The 17940-nt window shown below is 40.4% G+C and overlaps 1 protein-coding gene across 4 annotated transcripts in view; it reads left to right on the top strand.

Moving 5' to 3' along the window:
- Positions 1-16389, top strand: part of trim44 (tripartite motif containing 44) — a 47102-nt gene extending 30713 nt beyond the window's left edge. For all 4 annotated transcript variants that reach the window (XM_062421391.1, XM_062421389.1, XM_062421388.1 and 1 more), the window contains exon 6: positions 14976-16389. In XM_062421391.1, the coding sequence (XP_062277375.1) occupies positions 14976-15060 (85 nt within the window). In that variant the 3' untranslated portion in view covers positions 15061-16389. The remainder of the gene's footprint in view (positions 1-14975) is intronic.
- The last annotated feature ends 1551 nt before the right edge of the window (positions 16390-17940 follow it).

The raw sequence follows: 17940 nt of genomic DNA, 5'->3' as shown, positions 1-17940 counted from the left end.
CTATGCACAAGGCAGATTGTCATACTGGATCCGTACAGACTTCGCATTGCACCCTATCATGCATGCAATGCTCGCACACAAGCAAGTAAAAGCGCTCAAAAAATGTCACACTGTGTATAAACATTCATTATTCATTCTAATACCACAAATAAACACGACACACACTCACACACACATACACACTTAGGGTAATTAGCAGAAAAATGGAGCGAACAAGGCAACTGTCTCTCCACACAGACAGGAAGATGCTTACATGAACAGGTGCCTCACACTGTCTCACCTGCTATGTCCCCTTTAACCACACACATGCACACGCACATTACAGTGTGTTAGCCTGGGGTTAGAATTACAGGTCTGATCTCAGCTTGGTAGAGATGTAGGAAGAGGACAGTGTCAGGCTGAACCACAGGGCAATGAATCAGTGCCTTATCACATTTCTGACCATAGGTATGAACTGTCAACACAGAGAGCACAAGCGCAAACACATACACAAACACACAATATTGGCAAACGTCTACCTTTCCGCATCTTGCGCATTTGGACACAGCAGCGTCACAGCATGTTTGACGGCTCAGCGGGCGGTTGTCAGGGCACTCTCTCTTTTCCAGTCCACAGTCCATCCCTCTGCTCAGTTATTCTGCCAGTGAGGGAGGGAGGAGTGTTGCGAAGGTTGCCATGTTTAATTCAGCAGCCCCCACGACAAGCCCTGTCACCGTGTAGATTTATAGTATTGGCTAGAGAGGAATGGGGAGATGGTTGGGATTTATAACTACCCCAGGATTCTAATGGGAGATTTAGCATGCACTTTACAAAATCACCTTAATCCAGCGATGTTCTGTAAAGGGAGGGATGTGAGGGAAAAATTAATTGCTTTTTCTGATGGAGGTCCCGTTTGCACTTTTGGGTTTCCCTGTTGAGCGAGATAATTTCCGTTTTTTTTGTTTTTTTTTTAACCATTAAATATCATTGCGTTTGATTTTTGTCAATTTTGCTCACATGTTTTTAAACTGAAATCACGTGTGATTGCAGATAAAAATGCAATTTCCGAGGATGTACAGGCATATCGTTTTTTTTGTTTTGTTTTGTTTTTTTTAACTATGAAATTGCTTCCAGTTTCCTGATGATGAAATATCCAATAGGGGCATGTCATCCTCTGGAGAAGGCAGTCTTTTTATGAGTGATGTTTTACAGGATGCATTAGTACACATAAAAGTTTATTAGTTAGGCAGCACTGGGGAGCTGTCAAGCCCCATTTCAGTATTTCACTATGTTGTAATCCTGCATCTAACTATGCCACTACAGCAGTAACAAAAATTCCAGTTCAGACTAATAAACACCAAACTAGTCTCTGTGCAGACTTGCATGTAAAGTCAGATACTTATATGTTTTCATTATATCATGAAATTCACATGTAGGACTTTTCTTTTACGTTGGTCTTGTTGTCAAGATCACAGCTGTTAATCTTTTTGTTTGTTGCAAGAGAAATACTTTTTTGCTACACCCTGAGGAAAGTCTGTTTATTCCATAGCGTGTTTAACATTCTGCAAAGGAAAAAATGGGGAGGGGCAGATGAGGCATATAAGACTTTTATCAAGTGAGATCAAAGTTGTGACAGTCTGGATCCCAGGTTTTCTGGGCTGTCAGTCTGGGTGTCCTTCACACTGAGGGCTTGGATGACAGGGATTGGATGTAGGGGAGGGGGAGTTTTCATATGACAGAAGGCTTTGCCTAATAGCCAGTCTGTTCTCCAGCTCTGTCTGTTTTTCTCTGTCTCATAAACGCACACTTTTTTTTCTCTCCCTCGCTCTCTTTTTTCCTCTGCTCCTCCTCCTCTTCTCTGGCCATATGTGCCTCTGACATCCCTCCATCGCCAATAGAGGAGAGAGGTGACAGAGGAGTCCGAATCATTGCTCCAAGTGCGCTGTAAACAGCCTTTTCATTTTAAAATCTCTCCAGAGTGATCCAGATTCTGGGACAGCTCGTCGAGGCACCTGGGCAGTTCACTGATTAAGGTGGCGCCGACATTCTGCTGTCAGAGAAGGGGCCGTTTGAAAGAGGCAACAGGGGGCAGCTCTGCCAGCCTGCCAAGTGTGTGGGCGCTGCTGTGACCAGTCAGTCTTCATAATGGCTGTCTGGCCCTGGGACAAAGCCAGCACAGTGGTCACATGACTGACTGTGCAGCTCAGGCTAGGAAGGACTTCAGTAACCCTGGATCAATGGTGTCTATGGCGACGACAAAGGGCAGAGAGAGACAGGGAGGGGTCGGCAGGGGCAGATGACTTGAGGAGAAGGAAGAGAAAAAAAGGAAAAGCAACTGAAAAACAGATATAGGACATGATGTAGATTTGGAAAAAGTTGACAGAATTCTGCCAATTTGATAAAGAAGAAAGTCCTAAGTAAAAGTGAGTTTGCGGGCAGCATAGGCACACACTATTCATTACCTGTAAGCTGATCCTGTGTCTCTTCAATGTGTTTTTTCTCCCTTTCTCCCTCTTGTGGGCCCAAGATTCAGACTTCAAAGGAATATTAGATACTACAAAAATTTCAATTTAAGCCAAAGACATAGTCTGCATGTATTTAAGGAAACACTCAGGAAAAGGAGGTTTTACTGCACTTGGCAAGTATCAGTTATCCCCTGACCTGAGACCTGTATAATTAAGCAAAATCATTAGACAGATATGTGTGTACAGTATGCCTAATACTAATAATTAGATCTGACAAAACAAGTGATCTGCTTTAATCAGAGAATATTTCTGATCAAGCTATGCACATTTAGACATTTAAGAGGCAGGGTTTGAAATTACATTTCCAATCAAATGCAACAGTAGAAACAGATGGCAAGACTAGCATTTCATAGAAAACATGGATTCATGGATTACTTTGTATGGAGACATGTCAGCTCAACAGCAAAAATACAGCTAAATAGGAAGCACTCCCTATAACCCAATAGGATACAATGTCACTTTGCTAAAGTGTATTTGAGAAGGAATTGAATTATTAAAAGTTGTATTTATGTTTTATTTAACTATCATAATGAGTATAAACAAAAGGGAACAAGAGAAGACAAAGAGAAATAGACTGAAAGTCCACAGCCACATAGCAGTGCCAGAGGAAAGGGCATGTTATATCCTAATTGAAAAGTGTTTGAGCATGATATTTTTCTTTGACCTGAAGCTTGTGCTAAAGGAATCATCTTTATTGTAAACCACTTGTGAGAGTAGTGATATTGTGTATGTGATATTCACATGCTTTCATGATGATGACAGTATCATGATAAAGATTCTATAACACACAATTGCATTGCAATATTACAGATTCCAGATAAAAATGGAGGAAAACATACCTCTGCAATGTAAGAGGTCATAAACTGTGTTTACTCAGTGTATTACAATTCTGTCTGACAGACTTGTTCAGGCAGCTGAATTGAATCACTGTGTCATTAAATTGTGTCGCTTCATGTCACTTTACTGTGTGTTTCATGTCAGCGTTCTGTGAGAATGGTGACTCGATTTATCCAGACAGTTGATGGATGAGTTTACACATTTTGACCCAAACAGCTGAACTTAACCATGGTGGTGATCAAAGGCTAAATATACAGTAAGACATGCTTTCAGAGTCCTAATTGGGATGTGGCCAGAAGACTTTCATGGTTTTTTGCCTTGACAGTTTGAGTTAAACTGAAAAAGGATGGCAGTAACAAAGGTGCAAGAAACAAGATTTTGGTTCCTTTTTTTTTTTTTTTTTCTTTCTTCTTTCTTTTCAGAAAACAATAAACTGATAAACCACACAACTAAGCATAATATAGATTGTAGGGAGTGAGTGCATAACTACAGTACAGTACTTCATATTTAAACATACTTGACCTTTTAAGAGGAACCAAGTTTCTAAATCATCTTAGATACCAACTCAAAAACAAAGAAAATGTGTGATGGAAAATATAGTACTACTGTCAATGTGTAATGTTGAAAGGCAGCTCATCGTTTATTTTTCCCATACTATTGCGAACAAAAAGAAGTTGTCCAATTCAACAAAAATATTCGCTCAGCAGCCTAAACCACTAGGCCTGCTATCTCTCTATCTTCAAATCCTTTTTGGACCTTGAATGAAAAGAAACAGCAAGCCGTGGTGGGAGGTTTATATTCATAATTACTGATACAGAATTAAATACTTCTGTCCAGAAGGACCTGACCATGGGGCAGTGCCACAGTATATGAATTAAAGTACCCACTTGTTCAAAACCATGCCAACAGAGATCAGAGGAGCATGGCGTCATTTTTTAAGTCTGGAGGGAATGATATAAGCTTCGTGTAAGTTTCTGAATCATATAACTCTAAATCTTACTGACTCATTACTAAAGAGTCCCTCCATATTCTTTCATACTCAGAGGTGATACATAGAGTTGAATGAAACACCTAAATCTTGTTCCCAATAAGACTGAAGCTTTCGTTTTCTTTCTTACCAAATGGTTCTGTCCTTTTTCTCCAGGTCCATTCAACTTATTAAACTGTCAGTTAACCTTTTAGCAGTTTGTCCAAGCCTGTCAGGAGACAGCATCCCATTACATCTGTCGCAACCTGTAAACTGAGCTCAGGTTGTCATCAGTTCCATTTTGAGCTGCTCCTCTCAAGGATCAGGCTATTTCTCTGTTGCAGTGAAACACCAAACAGTAGCTTTTCCTTTGTATCCAGAGAAAAGGAAGAATAGTTGAAAACAGTGAGCCATTTATCCTGTTTCATAACGACCCCTCGGGTCTCGTTATGAATCTGGGTTTTATTATGTTTTAAAAATGAATTGCTGCACATATTTGTAAGTATGGCAAATTAATAATACCATGAAATGACACAATATAACCCCCTTAAGAACAAATTTCTCATTAGCAGACAACATCCAACATGTCTGTCCTCTCTCCCCTTGCTCTTTGTTATACTATGGGGAACTATTTAGGTGATTCCATTATCTCCTCCTTGCTCTCCTCTAAGGGATCTCCTTAATGTCGTTCATCACCCTTTAATTTGTGACCAAGAGTATAATGGCTCTGGAAAATTGCAAGTCACAGTACTGTGCTACATAGGGGGAGTGATACCTATTCAAGGTAATTGTTGACTGTCATCCCTGTGCATCTCAGTGAAAAGGGGCTTTAAAGGAAGTATTTCACTGTATTTTCCACATGTGATGGTCCACACACAGCTACATACCTGAAGTGAATAACAACCTGGATGCCTGTTACGGTCAGTTTTAATTTCACATTCATGATAATGATCAGTTTTATTTTTGTGGGCTACATGGACAGGATTGCTGCAGTTCTCCTCAATTAATTCCTCAATTGCCCCCGCGGCCACATAAATTGTAAAATTACTAAATGAGCCAATGTAAGATTGAGTCTTTACAGTGGTTTAATGCCCTTATCTGAATGGACCGGCTTTAATTCCTCTGTAACGATGGGTACCTGTGTTGAGGTGAGCAAGAAATTAGTTCATGAAGGGATAACGGTTTTCTTCCAACCACCTCGCACCTGCTGCAGTGCCGACAAACCTGTGTGATTATTCTGATTGGCTGAGCATCAGCACAATATTTTATTCCGCATCGCTGACCTTTCCGCCTAACTGTTCACGGTCTGTGTGCAGGAAGAGGCGTCCTCATGATAATACATGCATCATGAAGAGAGTTGACTGCATGCAATTCTTGGCTGGAGTGGTACGTCCCACACTTCCTGATGCACATTCTGAAATAATCACATGCATGAACATGAGTTTGAATGGGGTCTACTTGAGGCGATACATCTGGTGGATGATGAGATGGATTTATCCTAGCCTCTACCATTTTGTTCTGATGAATAAGCTGCAGCGCACAAAAAGGGTCGTCGTAAACAGCCCCTAGCTCTGTCCCCTGTACCATGATGCATTGCCTGTTGTTGCGCCTTGTCTCTTCACTTCCTCCATGAACTGATTAAGCCTTTGGAACAGCATGGAAACACCACAGGGTGTTGCATTGTTTTTCAGGGGAAGACAGTCCCAGTGAACAGTAGGGATAGACCACTGAGTCTGAAAGAGGCAGACTGTCATTGTTTGCAGCAATTATTCAGTCACCTCAGAACACATGATGGTGTTTGGTCAGTCAGTTTGCTTCATTCTCTCTCACTGATCTTCAGGCATTTTGATACAGTCAATAATTCATTTCATGTAAAAGCGGGTATAAATTGTACGTGTCCGCATATTTGTGTTTTATCCCAAAATGAGATGTAACGACTGAGAAAGACTCATGTGTTTGATTCATAATTGATAAGATAAACGATAACACTTTTTTGCTTGATCAAGCAGTCAGTTTAGATATTAAGTTATCACCATATTTTCCTTCAGTGTATGCAGTTTGCTCTGGTCAGCCCGGATATCATGAACAGAGAGAGCTATATTTCTGGGGGAAAGAAACTGCTCAGCCCAATAAATCACTATGTAAACAAAGCCAATACTGCTGCGACTGTGGCTCAACAGGGGGTTGCTGCACAGATGCAGGCTATAAAGACATTTTACGGATTTATCATTTAAATGCCTAGGGGGTTTGACACCAACATAGATTATTCTCTCTATAATCTCTTGGAGGAAGAACTGTGTTGTGGTTGTTTTCTTTGTCTCAGGGCATTTTGCCAACGTGTGTGTGTGTGTGTGTGTGTGTGTGTGTGTGTGTGTGTGTGTGTGTGTGTGTGTGTGTGTGTGTGTGTGTGTGTGTGTGTGTGTGTGTGTTACTGAATCAGAGAAGTAGGTGGATGCATGTTCTGTATCACAGTTCATGTAATAATCTAATTAAAAGGCTTATGCATCACAACATATTCTTGTGCAGCAATTAATAAAACAGCCATCTGATACAAGTCCTGTGTGTCAGTGGTTCAAAAGCAAAACAGTGAAACAGCCGTGAAATTTAAGCTGTGAGTCCTCACCTGCACAGTTGGTAGCACCTGTGCCCACATAGCAGACTCTCACGACAGAGTCTTAATAGAGTCCGCGCTTCTCAATAACTGCTGTCACACTCCCTGACATTTAGTCTTACCAACATGACAGGACAGACAGTCTGTTAGCAGAGGAATGTATTTTACACAGGATATCTTAAAAATCCTAAATCAGGATAGGTTACAAGGAACAAAAAATGAACGAGGTCAAATTATTGTCAACGTCAACAGATAAAAAGAAGACATCTACACAAAAGATACATTATAAAAGAGAAGGAGGTTTTCAACTAAAACAAATGTATATAATAAACAAGCCTAGACAGGGTTGATAGAAATGGCTTCAAATATTTTACTGACCTCTCTAGCTTGACTTCTGTCTATGTACTAACTGTCAAAAGGTCTGAGGTATGCAGAAAATAACCAGTGAAGCGATAGAAGAGTCAAAGCAAAATGCTTTTGTTTCTTTTTAGCAGTTAAAACTTGAGTAGCTGTATTTTGAATAACATGGAGGGATGCACAATACTGTAAACATTATAAAGAATACAGAGCCACAGTATGAATGACTATTTCAAAGTTCAGCTAGCAAAGGACAGCAGTAATACATATTATATGCCTTTGTATTGTGCTGTTGAAAATATTTTTAGATAATGAAATAATGAGACACGATTGTTAATAATTAGAAAAGCAATAGTGTCATTTTCTGCTGTATTTATTTTGCATTGATCAACACTGACTTATCTCTTGAAGATAATACCAGTTTCTAACCAGTTTCAAGCTCTTTTAGAGATACTGACCCAACATCTAAGATTATCGTTATCAACTGTTTAAAATGTTTCACCAAATTCTGGGAGGAAAAAATGGATGATTCTTTTAGATCAATTGCTAAATTTTTTTATATGTATTATATTTTTTTTTAATTCTTTTTTTTTTGAAAGTTTCTATGATGTGCACAGTTTTAAAACCAAATTACCTCTCAAATAGGCATTTGTTTCCATAAAAATAATGAACTGAAAATGATGATTTTATAGAGGATTCAGTTATCATTACCCATTCAGTTTAATTAATTCCTGCCACCATCAGCTAAAATCTCTACTTTGGCTTTGTGTGGCAAAAATACAGGATTTGTATTTTTTATATTTTTAGGGTAATTAGCTTCAGGTGAACTGATTATATAAAGTACAACTTCTCTAACTTGACTGCATAGCAACAAGACTGATGAACATTTTCACTCTTTCCCTGCAGTGCTCTTGAACTACTGATCTGCATTAGAGCATGAGAACAAAAGTATCATAACGGATTGGGGTCTGAGTAACCTTTAATAGAAAATATGTATTCCCCCCTCTCGGCTTCCACACTCATGCATCACCTCTGTTTTTCTTGTATCTGAGCTTCAGCAACAAACTCATGATGTCACTTCCTGCCAGCGCTTTGTTCTATATATTTTTCATGTTCCTGAAGCTCTGATAAATTGGCTTTTCCTTCTTTAAGTCCGCCTCCACCTCTGTGTCAGTCCTTTGCCCTCCTTGTTTTTCTCTCACATTTCTCCTCATTAAGATACATCTATGTCTCAAATTCTAGCTGGCAGGATCATTGCAGTGCAAAAGTGTCGAGAAGATCACAGGGGTGCTCTTAATGAAAGGTGTGTGCAGGGGCTATTTCTAAATTATACGTCCCTAGACAGGCCTGTGAGATGAAAGGAAAGGAACATAAATCCATAGAGAGAAGAGGCGGAGTTGGCAGACATGATGGCAAGAGAGGGAGAAGGAACCCTTCTGGGACAATGGCCAATTAGATCCACCAGAGCATCAGCGCAGAAAAGTTAAATTACTCACAATAGCCTGCAGTATGTCTTTTCTTTTTATTGGATTGCCATCTACAAATCAGTTACTGTTTTTCAAACATTCACTTTCCCTGCCCTGCGTCATCAATGCTTTACCCTCCTTTCTTTGCCTCATTTTAACTCCTTTATTTGATCTATTTTTCTATATCATGGCCATCTCTTGTCACTGTTTGTAGTGTTAAATCAACCTGCAGAAGCTACAAGTTATTTTGCTAAGTAGTAGCAGAGTGCAGTGCTTCACTGGAGAGTAAGGGTAAGAGTCTGTCCTCTTGGGCTCTATCAATAAACATTAAGGTTCTTCTCTCATTAGACCAAACCTCATAGGCCCCCAGGGCTTGAGAAATGGGCCCTGCCATCTTATGTGATAGAGTATGCTCAGATGGCATCACCACTGTTTGGAAATGCAAATTGCAATATTTATTTTCCCCTGCAGATGATTGCCACTAGTTCTGTGTACACAGCCTTATTCTCATTCAACCTCTTTGCTTAATCAAGAAGAACCTCGCTCCCCTATCTTCAAACCCCAGTTCGCTCTTCAGCTCCTCCCCTTTCCTTCCCTCCATCATTTTACACACAGACACACACACAGACACACACACACACACACACACACACACACCTTAAATCCATTCAGCATATCCAAACTACTGCAGTATGATTATTCATATGGCAATGAGGCTGGATCAAGCTGGCAAGGCTGCCACGGCGTGATGGGAGTGTTTCCGGATGATGACTTAGGAGTCCTGCAGCTTCTCTGCCAAGAGCAGGGAATTCAAACTTAATCAGGGCAAGGACCCCTCCCTTCTCTATCTCACAGAGAGCTCCATGGGGTTGAGGCCAAAACAGGAATAGAATAAGAGAGACAAAAGTCAGAGTCTAGGCAGGCAAGATCATGCATGCTCTGTTTTCTTCTTGGGAGCTAAAGGTTTTCTCCTGTGAGTGATGGGTTCATTTTAGAGCTATTGGAGAAACTTCTCTGTTTCACTCAGACAGGGGACATTAGTAAGATTAGCTTTGGTCTACTCTATCAGTCCTATCTAAACTCTTATCTCTCCCCCCACCCCCAACCACACACACACACACACACAGTTTCAAATTTCCACACACTAAGGCTATTGTCCATCCATCACCCAAGGAGCACAGCCAGTGTGTTTCACTGGAGCCCAGACAGAAAGCTCTGCAGCAGGCCTCCCAGCCCCAGCTCACTGTCCGCAGGCCACGGTCACACCAAGCGGAGGAGGCAATGATCGGTGCTGATCAATAATACATCGACTGCATTAAAGCTCATGAATAAGTCATGGACGGAAAGAACCCAGTCGTCAGGAAGAAGTCGCCCATTCGCACAAACACACACACAGACACACACACACACAAACACAGCAAAGTGATATTTTACTTAGGCCAGGGAGGATGAACAGACAAAAAAAGAGAATAAAGCAAGGGCTTTAACTTGTAGGGAATTTATCACCCACCCGCTGACATTTCGTTGCATGTCAAAGCTCCACTCTCTCTTTTCTCTCTAACACCCCTCCCATTCACTGCTGCTCTCTCTCGCTCGCTGTCTCTCTCTCGCTCTCTCTCTCTCTCACTCTGTCAAGTAATGGCCTTTTTCCTGCGGGTGGAATAAATAAGTTATTACATCCATGTGTCCTAAGGCTTAGCAAGGACCATCTGAATATAAATAGTTCATTTGCCTCCATAGTGGAAGCCTCGCTTTGTGCCATATGAATATATTTGTAATTACTTTCTTTTTTTTCTCTTTCTTTTTTTTTTTTTTACGAAGAGCAGGGTGACTGTTTTGGTTGACTGGAGATGCAAGATGAAATTGCCTTACACAAATAAGTCTGCCAACGTTTTACCCCAAACGCCATCTCAGACAGGAGGGAGCTGCGTTTGTGAGCTCAGTGCAGATTTTTGTGCTGTGCTGACAACAAAAAGACTGAACAGCCTTCCCTCTGTGATCCTCTAGACAATTTGAATGCTGAGTAAAATCAGTGCAGCTAATGAAAATACACGTGTTAACGTTGCCAAGAATTAGAATGGGAACAGCACTTTTGAGTAATTAATCTCTTGTATTAAGAGAAATGGTATACCTCTGTAGTAACTAACCCTATATGCATGTATACACACTCTGTCCATCATCATTATTTCTTTTGGCTGTCAGTAAGTTGCCACTTAAGGCCAAGCTGTGTATGTGTGTGTCTGCATACCAGTTTTACACAAATAATCATATAACTGAACGTAGTATGAGTTATACCTACCTTGGTATTACCATAACCGATCAGGCAGTTAATGCACTAAATGAAAAAGCTCAAAGAGCTCTAATTGTCATTAAGAGAACATTTTATAATTTCCAGATTCCAATTAAAATCTGGCTTTAACTTTTTGATAGTGTCCTCCCACGTTGCGCTGTATGCTAGTGTAGTATGGGGTCCACTTAGTCATCATAACTACAAATGTTGGGACAAACATCCAACAGAATTCTGCAGACCGATTTTACACATGCAGAGAAAAACACCAACAAAGGCATGCAGAGCAGAATTGGGCAGATATCCACTGATAATTAACATTCAAAAGGGAGCACTCAAACTTTTTAATTTAAATTAAGCCCCCTAGACACCCTCCACTCCAAAGCCCTCCAAACCCAAGAGCTGAGCCCAGTAAAGAGTCCCCTATGTCAGTTGGTGCTGAGACTAACTGCCCCCTCTCAGACACACTCAGACCAGTCTCTCAGTCTGCTTTCCAAACACCAATCAGTGTAAACCAAATGATAACGCAATGTTAAGAAGCATATCTGGAACGTTGGAAGGAAGAAACTAAAAGCCAAAGTAGATTAAAATGTTATCTGGCCCTAAAAAAAAAGATTATGAATTGGCAGAATATCTCAGACTGTCAGAGATAAAAAGCAGAGACAGATCCTAATCAAGTATAGGCTCAGTGACCACTAACTGACAATCAAAAAAGGATGGTACAAATAATTACAGCAAACAGAAGAAAACAGAACATTGAGTCACTCTTGAGGCTGAAACAGAGATACACTTCCTCCTACAATCCAGTGAAATAAGAAACATTTCAAAGAGCTTAATGACCAAAAAATTCAAAATAGTCCTAAGAGAAGGAGAATGATCTAGACACACACAAATACACAAACACATACACTATATATATATACAGTACCAGTCAAAAGTTTGGACACATTCATTTGAATGAAAAAGTGTGTCCAAACTTTTGACCGATACTGTGTGTGTATACTGTATATAATTAATTTTAACATTGTGTTAATGTTTATATTATTGTTATTTTGTAGTGTCCAAATATTTTGACAAATTGTATTTTGATGCTTTGGCAACATTCTTCTTGAAAGATCATTGGATTGAATTGAACTGAATTGTGTTTTTAGTGTGACCACTGGGCATTTTTGAGGTAATATATTTAAGTCTGAAAGGTCAATAGCTCATCAAAATGTTTTACTGCTCTACATATAGCTGTACACACTTGCAATAGCATGACTTTATGTGTGCACACAGTTGTTTGATGAGATGCCCTGTTGTGAGTTTGTTCCGTTGTGATGTGCTCCTTGAGGAGATGCAGGAAGTGAAAAGAAGCAACTCTTTGTTTCTGCCAACAGAAGTATGTCAAACAGGAATACACAGGCAGCAGCACTCAGAAAGATATTGCAGTCTATTAACAGACGCAGACATTTTTTTCCTCAAAGATTACACAGCATAGGCTAGAAAACGGAGGCGGTGGAGGTGGGGCAGTGTTTCAGATAGTGCTGGAGAGGAGATTCGGCGTCAGAGAGGCAGAGATGGATACAAACTGTGCCCTTGACTGAGAGACAGGAGATAGAGACCACATAATATCACTAGATAACCGACACAAAACCAACAGGTTTATCTAGCATTTATTAATTTTCTGCTTGAATGAAAACTGTAACATTCTATGCAGGCAAGTCTCAATTCTGTCTCCTGAAGCATATTCAGTTCTTATGACTACCGTGTGGATATTGCATGAGAGATTACTGAATTATAAACATGGTTTTGCTCTTATTTTTTTGCAAGTACTGTACAGTGTTTGTTTCAGACAGTGTTTGAATTGTGTAACTGTTTTTTATCTGCAAACCCTGTAAAGATGGTTAAAGCATGCATGGTAAGATTTAGGCTCACAGTTTAAGTAAAGGATAATACCCAACAAGTTGTATGTTCCAAGGTTGTAATGGATGATACAGGGGTTAAGAATTGAGGGTACGACTTGTCGGGTATTATCCCTTATCTGCAACTTATCAATGAATCATTGCATCTTTAGTCTTGAGATTCAAAGTTCAGTAGTTCTGAAAGTTTTTGAGCAAAATTATTAATAACAAGGTTACATGATGGACTTGGAGTTTTATTTTCAGTTTATTTTATTATGTAGCAATAAATGGCTACTGAAAGACATGCTAGCAATATGGCTCTAGCTGAAATATCTCAACAACTATGCATAAAGATAAAGTTTTATACAGATGTTCATGGTCCCCAGAGGTTGTGTCCCAATAACTCATATAATCTACTGACTTCTCTTTAAAGCCACCATTAGATTCACATTTGTGGTTTTGAGTGAAATATTTTGTATTAGATGTGACTGGCATAAAGTTTGATGCAGAGACTCATGTCCCCTTCAGGAGGACATGAAGGTAACTGTAATGATTCCTTCCTTCAGCACCATCATCAGGTCAAAAGTTTGACTTGTCCAGTACTTTCAATTATGATCAAATACCTGCAAAATTAACAACATTCCTGTGTTTCTGTTTAGTGGTAATCAGCAAATACTACTGAGGTGTATCAGCGTCGATCTCAAAGCACCCGTGGGGTTTTAGTGTCTGCAGACTCACAGAGCTGCTAGCATGTCTTTAGGCTGTTCAGTCTTAGTTACAGTTTTAGAGGCATCACTTTTAGATCACAATGATTCCTTTTGTCTTTCATTTCTTGCTCTGAGCACAACACGTTTTACTAAAACTTCGATGCTGAGATGTAATATTTTTTGATGAAACATCTAGATCACTATTTCATCCTTTTCTTACTGCTTTTTGATGCTTTCCATACAGTTACATGTTCTGTGTTTGTATGTTTTGCTACTACTCATCATGCTTGTGGGGGAAATGCTTTATTCATTTGGTCCACTGTGTTGTGTAACCATTTTTATGAGATAATATAATAATAATATTGCTTAATACAATACAGTTAAGCTTTTTCTTTATTGGTTGTCATGAACTACTCTCCCTCCCAATGTAATAACAAGAACAAAGCATCTGCGCTATGGTTACATACTCATGTAACTGCTTAATTGAAAGTTGATCTGCTTGTCTGATTTTTGCATCCAGATAACAGCTGTATTTTGTAACAATTACCTCGACCTGGAGGAGTTGGTTATCTTAGTTTTAAGCCCAAAAAAAAGCGTACAGTCAGCCGAGCTGCAATTGCAGTTAACTTGACCTTCTACTACAGCTTGTGCATCAGTATGACATGAAAGATTTGAATGGAATAATCTATTTTTTTGTTGATTCTTGCTCTGATAAACAACAGGAAATTCCCAAATATAAATGCAAACTAACTGTTGAAGGTCATAGGAAACATCTCAACGGTGGAATTAAATGGCATAGCGCTTAAGTGAGTTGAATCTCATTGAATTAAATAGCAGCACCACATCATAAGTGTGTGTTTAGAAAAGATGCTGACATATAGTCTTTTTAAAATGGCTGTGCTAGATGTAGGCAGGAAGTCATAATAAAACAGATGAAGGGCAGAATGGGATAAGTTACAGAGGAGAGTGTCTTCTCTGGGACTAGCAGTGCTCTATCACCCTTACGACATTGTCCAATTAGAGCATATGATTAGTGTAGACTGTCTCCAGTGAAATTGAATCTATCAGCCAGGCTTGGATTGCTACAGGTCCCTGCAATTTAGCTATCACTTTGTCTCTGTCACTACAGAGCTGCTAATATAAAACTGACAGAATGGATGATTTCTACTTAAGGCGTAGCTTGATTGAAGCTGATTACATTTCACAAAGGTTTATTATATTTCCATAATATGTGTGTGCATGGTGGTGGGTGTGTGGTTGGGATGTGAGTATGTGTGGCTGCATTTAGGTGTCAATTAGAGTTGGAAGACCTGATAAATCATCTGATTTATTCCTGTTTCTGCTGTTTTCTTCCAGGCTGCCAGAGCCGAGGGCAGACCCCATGGACCCACGGGACTTTGGAGACAATGATTCTGGACCATCCATGGACCACGCCCCCTGATACTAAACTCTTACCACATCCACCTGTCCTTCAGTTCTGCTTCAGCCAGCTGTCAACCCTGTTGAGCTGTCAGGCTGGCCCTCTCTGTCAGCCGTCGTCCTCTCAACCCTCCTCCCCCCTCCCTCCCCCGCTGCCCGCTGGCAGTGAGCTGACCTTGAGGAGGACTGCTGTGACAAATATGGATGGCCACATCTTTTCTGCTCTCAAACTTTTTAATCCCTCACTAGCTACTAACTTTCTTTAATTGAAGCACACAAGTTATGTGCAATCAATTACGATCAGGCTCAATTTCCACAGCCAGTCAGATCCTTGGCTTACTGGTGAGCGCGGCTGACTCAGAGAGGAGCCCGGGTAGGCAGCTGAGCAGAGCATCTGTTAAGCCCAACAGATGTCAGAAACGGGAAATTTTGTGACACAGTGTGCTTCACTCTTCATTTATTCGCAATATCATTTTGGTTCTGTCATTTTGACAAACACTCTGGACACTCTCAGACACAGAAAGGGAACATTTGTCATATGCCCCAATGCCTTATGTTATCGAGAGAATATATCGTTAAGGTTTTTCTGGGTATTACATTTTGATTGTGAAAAAAGGAGACCTGATTCTCTATAATATTGTGTCTTGTGCTTTCCATCATCCCATTACCTTCACCCCTCCTTTCCCTACAATCCTCACTTTCTGCCCTACCAGCTGATTTTTTATTGTAAATTTGCGTGCACTTTCTCGTGCGTGAGCACTCTTCAAATCTATTATCAGAAGCAGGGAGCATTTTGACACCCATTGATTGGTGAATGTTGCTGAGTCTCTGTTAGGTGAAAATCGAACCGTAATTTGACTGTGCAAAATAGCTCTCCCACAGTATCAGCTCTCTATGTACTGTAATGTAAAGGCTCATTACTCCTGGCCAATCTGCGGCATATGACGGATTACAGCTCAGACAAGCATATGCACTTTCTACCTTGACCCGCTCAGCCATAGCTTTCGTTCATGATGTACTGCTGCAAGTCTGTTTGTACCAGCAGTTTGTTTAAATGTGATTGATTCTGTTGCCTTTAATTCAAAATTGAAAGTGGTGTCACCCATAATACGTGGGGCCTGTATGACAACAACATAAGTTTGCTGCTGTAGCATTGCACTAAGGATGCACTGAGACTTGTATACCCACCCAAGGGAATTTTTGATGTGTCAACAGACTATTGAAATAACTCCAACAGCTCATTCTTTATTCTTGTGTAACAACCGACAGGAAGTCAGGCTGTCTGATGATTCTTTATTGTTATTTGTCTATTTTTGTCTTAAATCTATAAATAAACAGCCTGTTTCTTAGAGTGGATGTTGCAGATGTCACGTTTTCACTTTGAGAACAATTCTTACATTACATGTCTCTTGCAAAACACCACAAACACCTGAAAACTCAGACATCAGTCAACCATGACACTATTATCAGAAAACCTGACCAGCACATGACGGTGGATGGAGACAGGAAGAGAGATGAAGTATTGTAAAGAGAATACAGGGAAAGGGAGAATTTCTAGTTTTCCCTTCATCAAAATTCAAAGCAACAACCCATCCAGATAGGACTGGGAATAGGAGATTTGGGAACAAAAGGCAAGGGAGGGGGGTGATGGAGCAGGAGAGCTCTTTAGGTTCTCTCCTTCTCTACAGATGCATTTAAATGCAGACTGGTTCATGCCTACAGGCCCAGACAAACCCCAGCCCAGTTTCATCAACTGGCAGCCACATTCAGAAAGCCTTTGTCTCACCGCTGCTCATTTTTCTTTCTCGCTTTCCCTCTCTTGCCTTCTCAGTATCAAACCATGCGGCTTACAGGGCTTCACACCTGTTTTCTACCTGAGATGCTTCATCAAGCCAAGAGTGCTCTCTCAGCATGTCTGAGCTCTCTGTATTGAGATATTGACTCAGAGAAACTCATTTAGCCGGTGGTCACTGCTATCTGGGCGGTAACGTGTCTGGGTTTGCATTCTCTTGTGAGTTTCACTTTACAGAAATAATGGGGCTTAATGATTTACCACATGAGGCATTGATCCTCAGCATTCACTAAGCCACTGTTGACTGACCAAGCATCAGAGCACTCAAACCCTTTTAGGGTTTTTTCTTTCTTACGTGTGTTTTAGTGTGGCTGGGGCTAAACGGATTTAAGTTAGTGTGCGGATGGGGAGCCAGACACAGACTATCCCATGCTATCAAAGGGAGGTGGGTTTCGATGAGTAATCATTATTTCATTATCTGTATCGTCTCTCAATAAGTCCAACCTGATCAAAGAAATAATAACAAACCAGAGGGGGCAGAATGTGCCTGTTGTCTTGGGAGTAAATGGAGGGGAGAAGATTGTCTGATCTTATTTAGCCAGGGATACCACAAGGTTACATTTTTCCCACACCCAATTACACTTGCTCTTCCAGGTTCACTTCACTGAGCATGTTCACACGGAGATGCAAAGACGCACACACAAATAAACATAAGCATAGCCATGAGACCCATTTACTGATGGGCAAAAAGAGAATATTTGTGTATTCATATTGACATGAATTAATTGCTTCATGGGTTGTGAGATTGAATTAGCTACGTGACATGCTTGCTAGTGGTGATGCAGCTTTGATTGCCGTCTTCAATAGAGCCTATTCCTCTCTGCCGTCATTTAATAGACAGTTGGAGTCTGTGGTTTCACCGTAATGGAACAGCTTCACCACCCACCAACCCACTATGACATGCCTTAATGATTCTGTTTATTAGCGTGTTAGAGCTAGAAGAGAAATAGGACATTTTTCTCTAATAACAGACCACACATTGCCCTGAGGTGTGTGTGTGTGTGTGTGTGTGTGTGTGTGTGTGTGTGTGTGTGTGTGTGTGTGTGTGTG

The sequence above is a fragment of the Scomber scombrus genome, chromosome 6, assembly GCF_963691925.1.
Source record: "Scomber scombrus chromosome 6, fScoSco1.1, whole genome shotgun sequence".
Lineage (NCBI taxonomy): Eukaryota > Metazoa > Chordata > Actinopteri > Scombriformes > Scombridae > Scomber > Scomber scombrus.
Note: the sequence above shows the minus strand (reverse complement) of the source record. Positions and strands in the feature narration are given on the sequence as shown.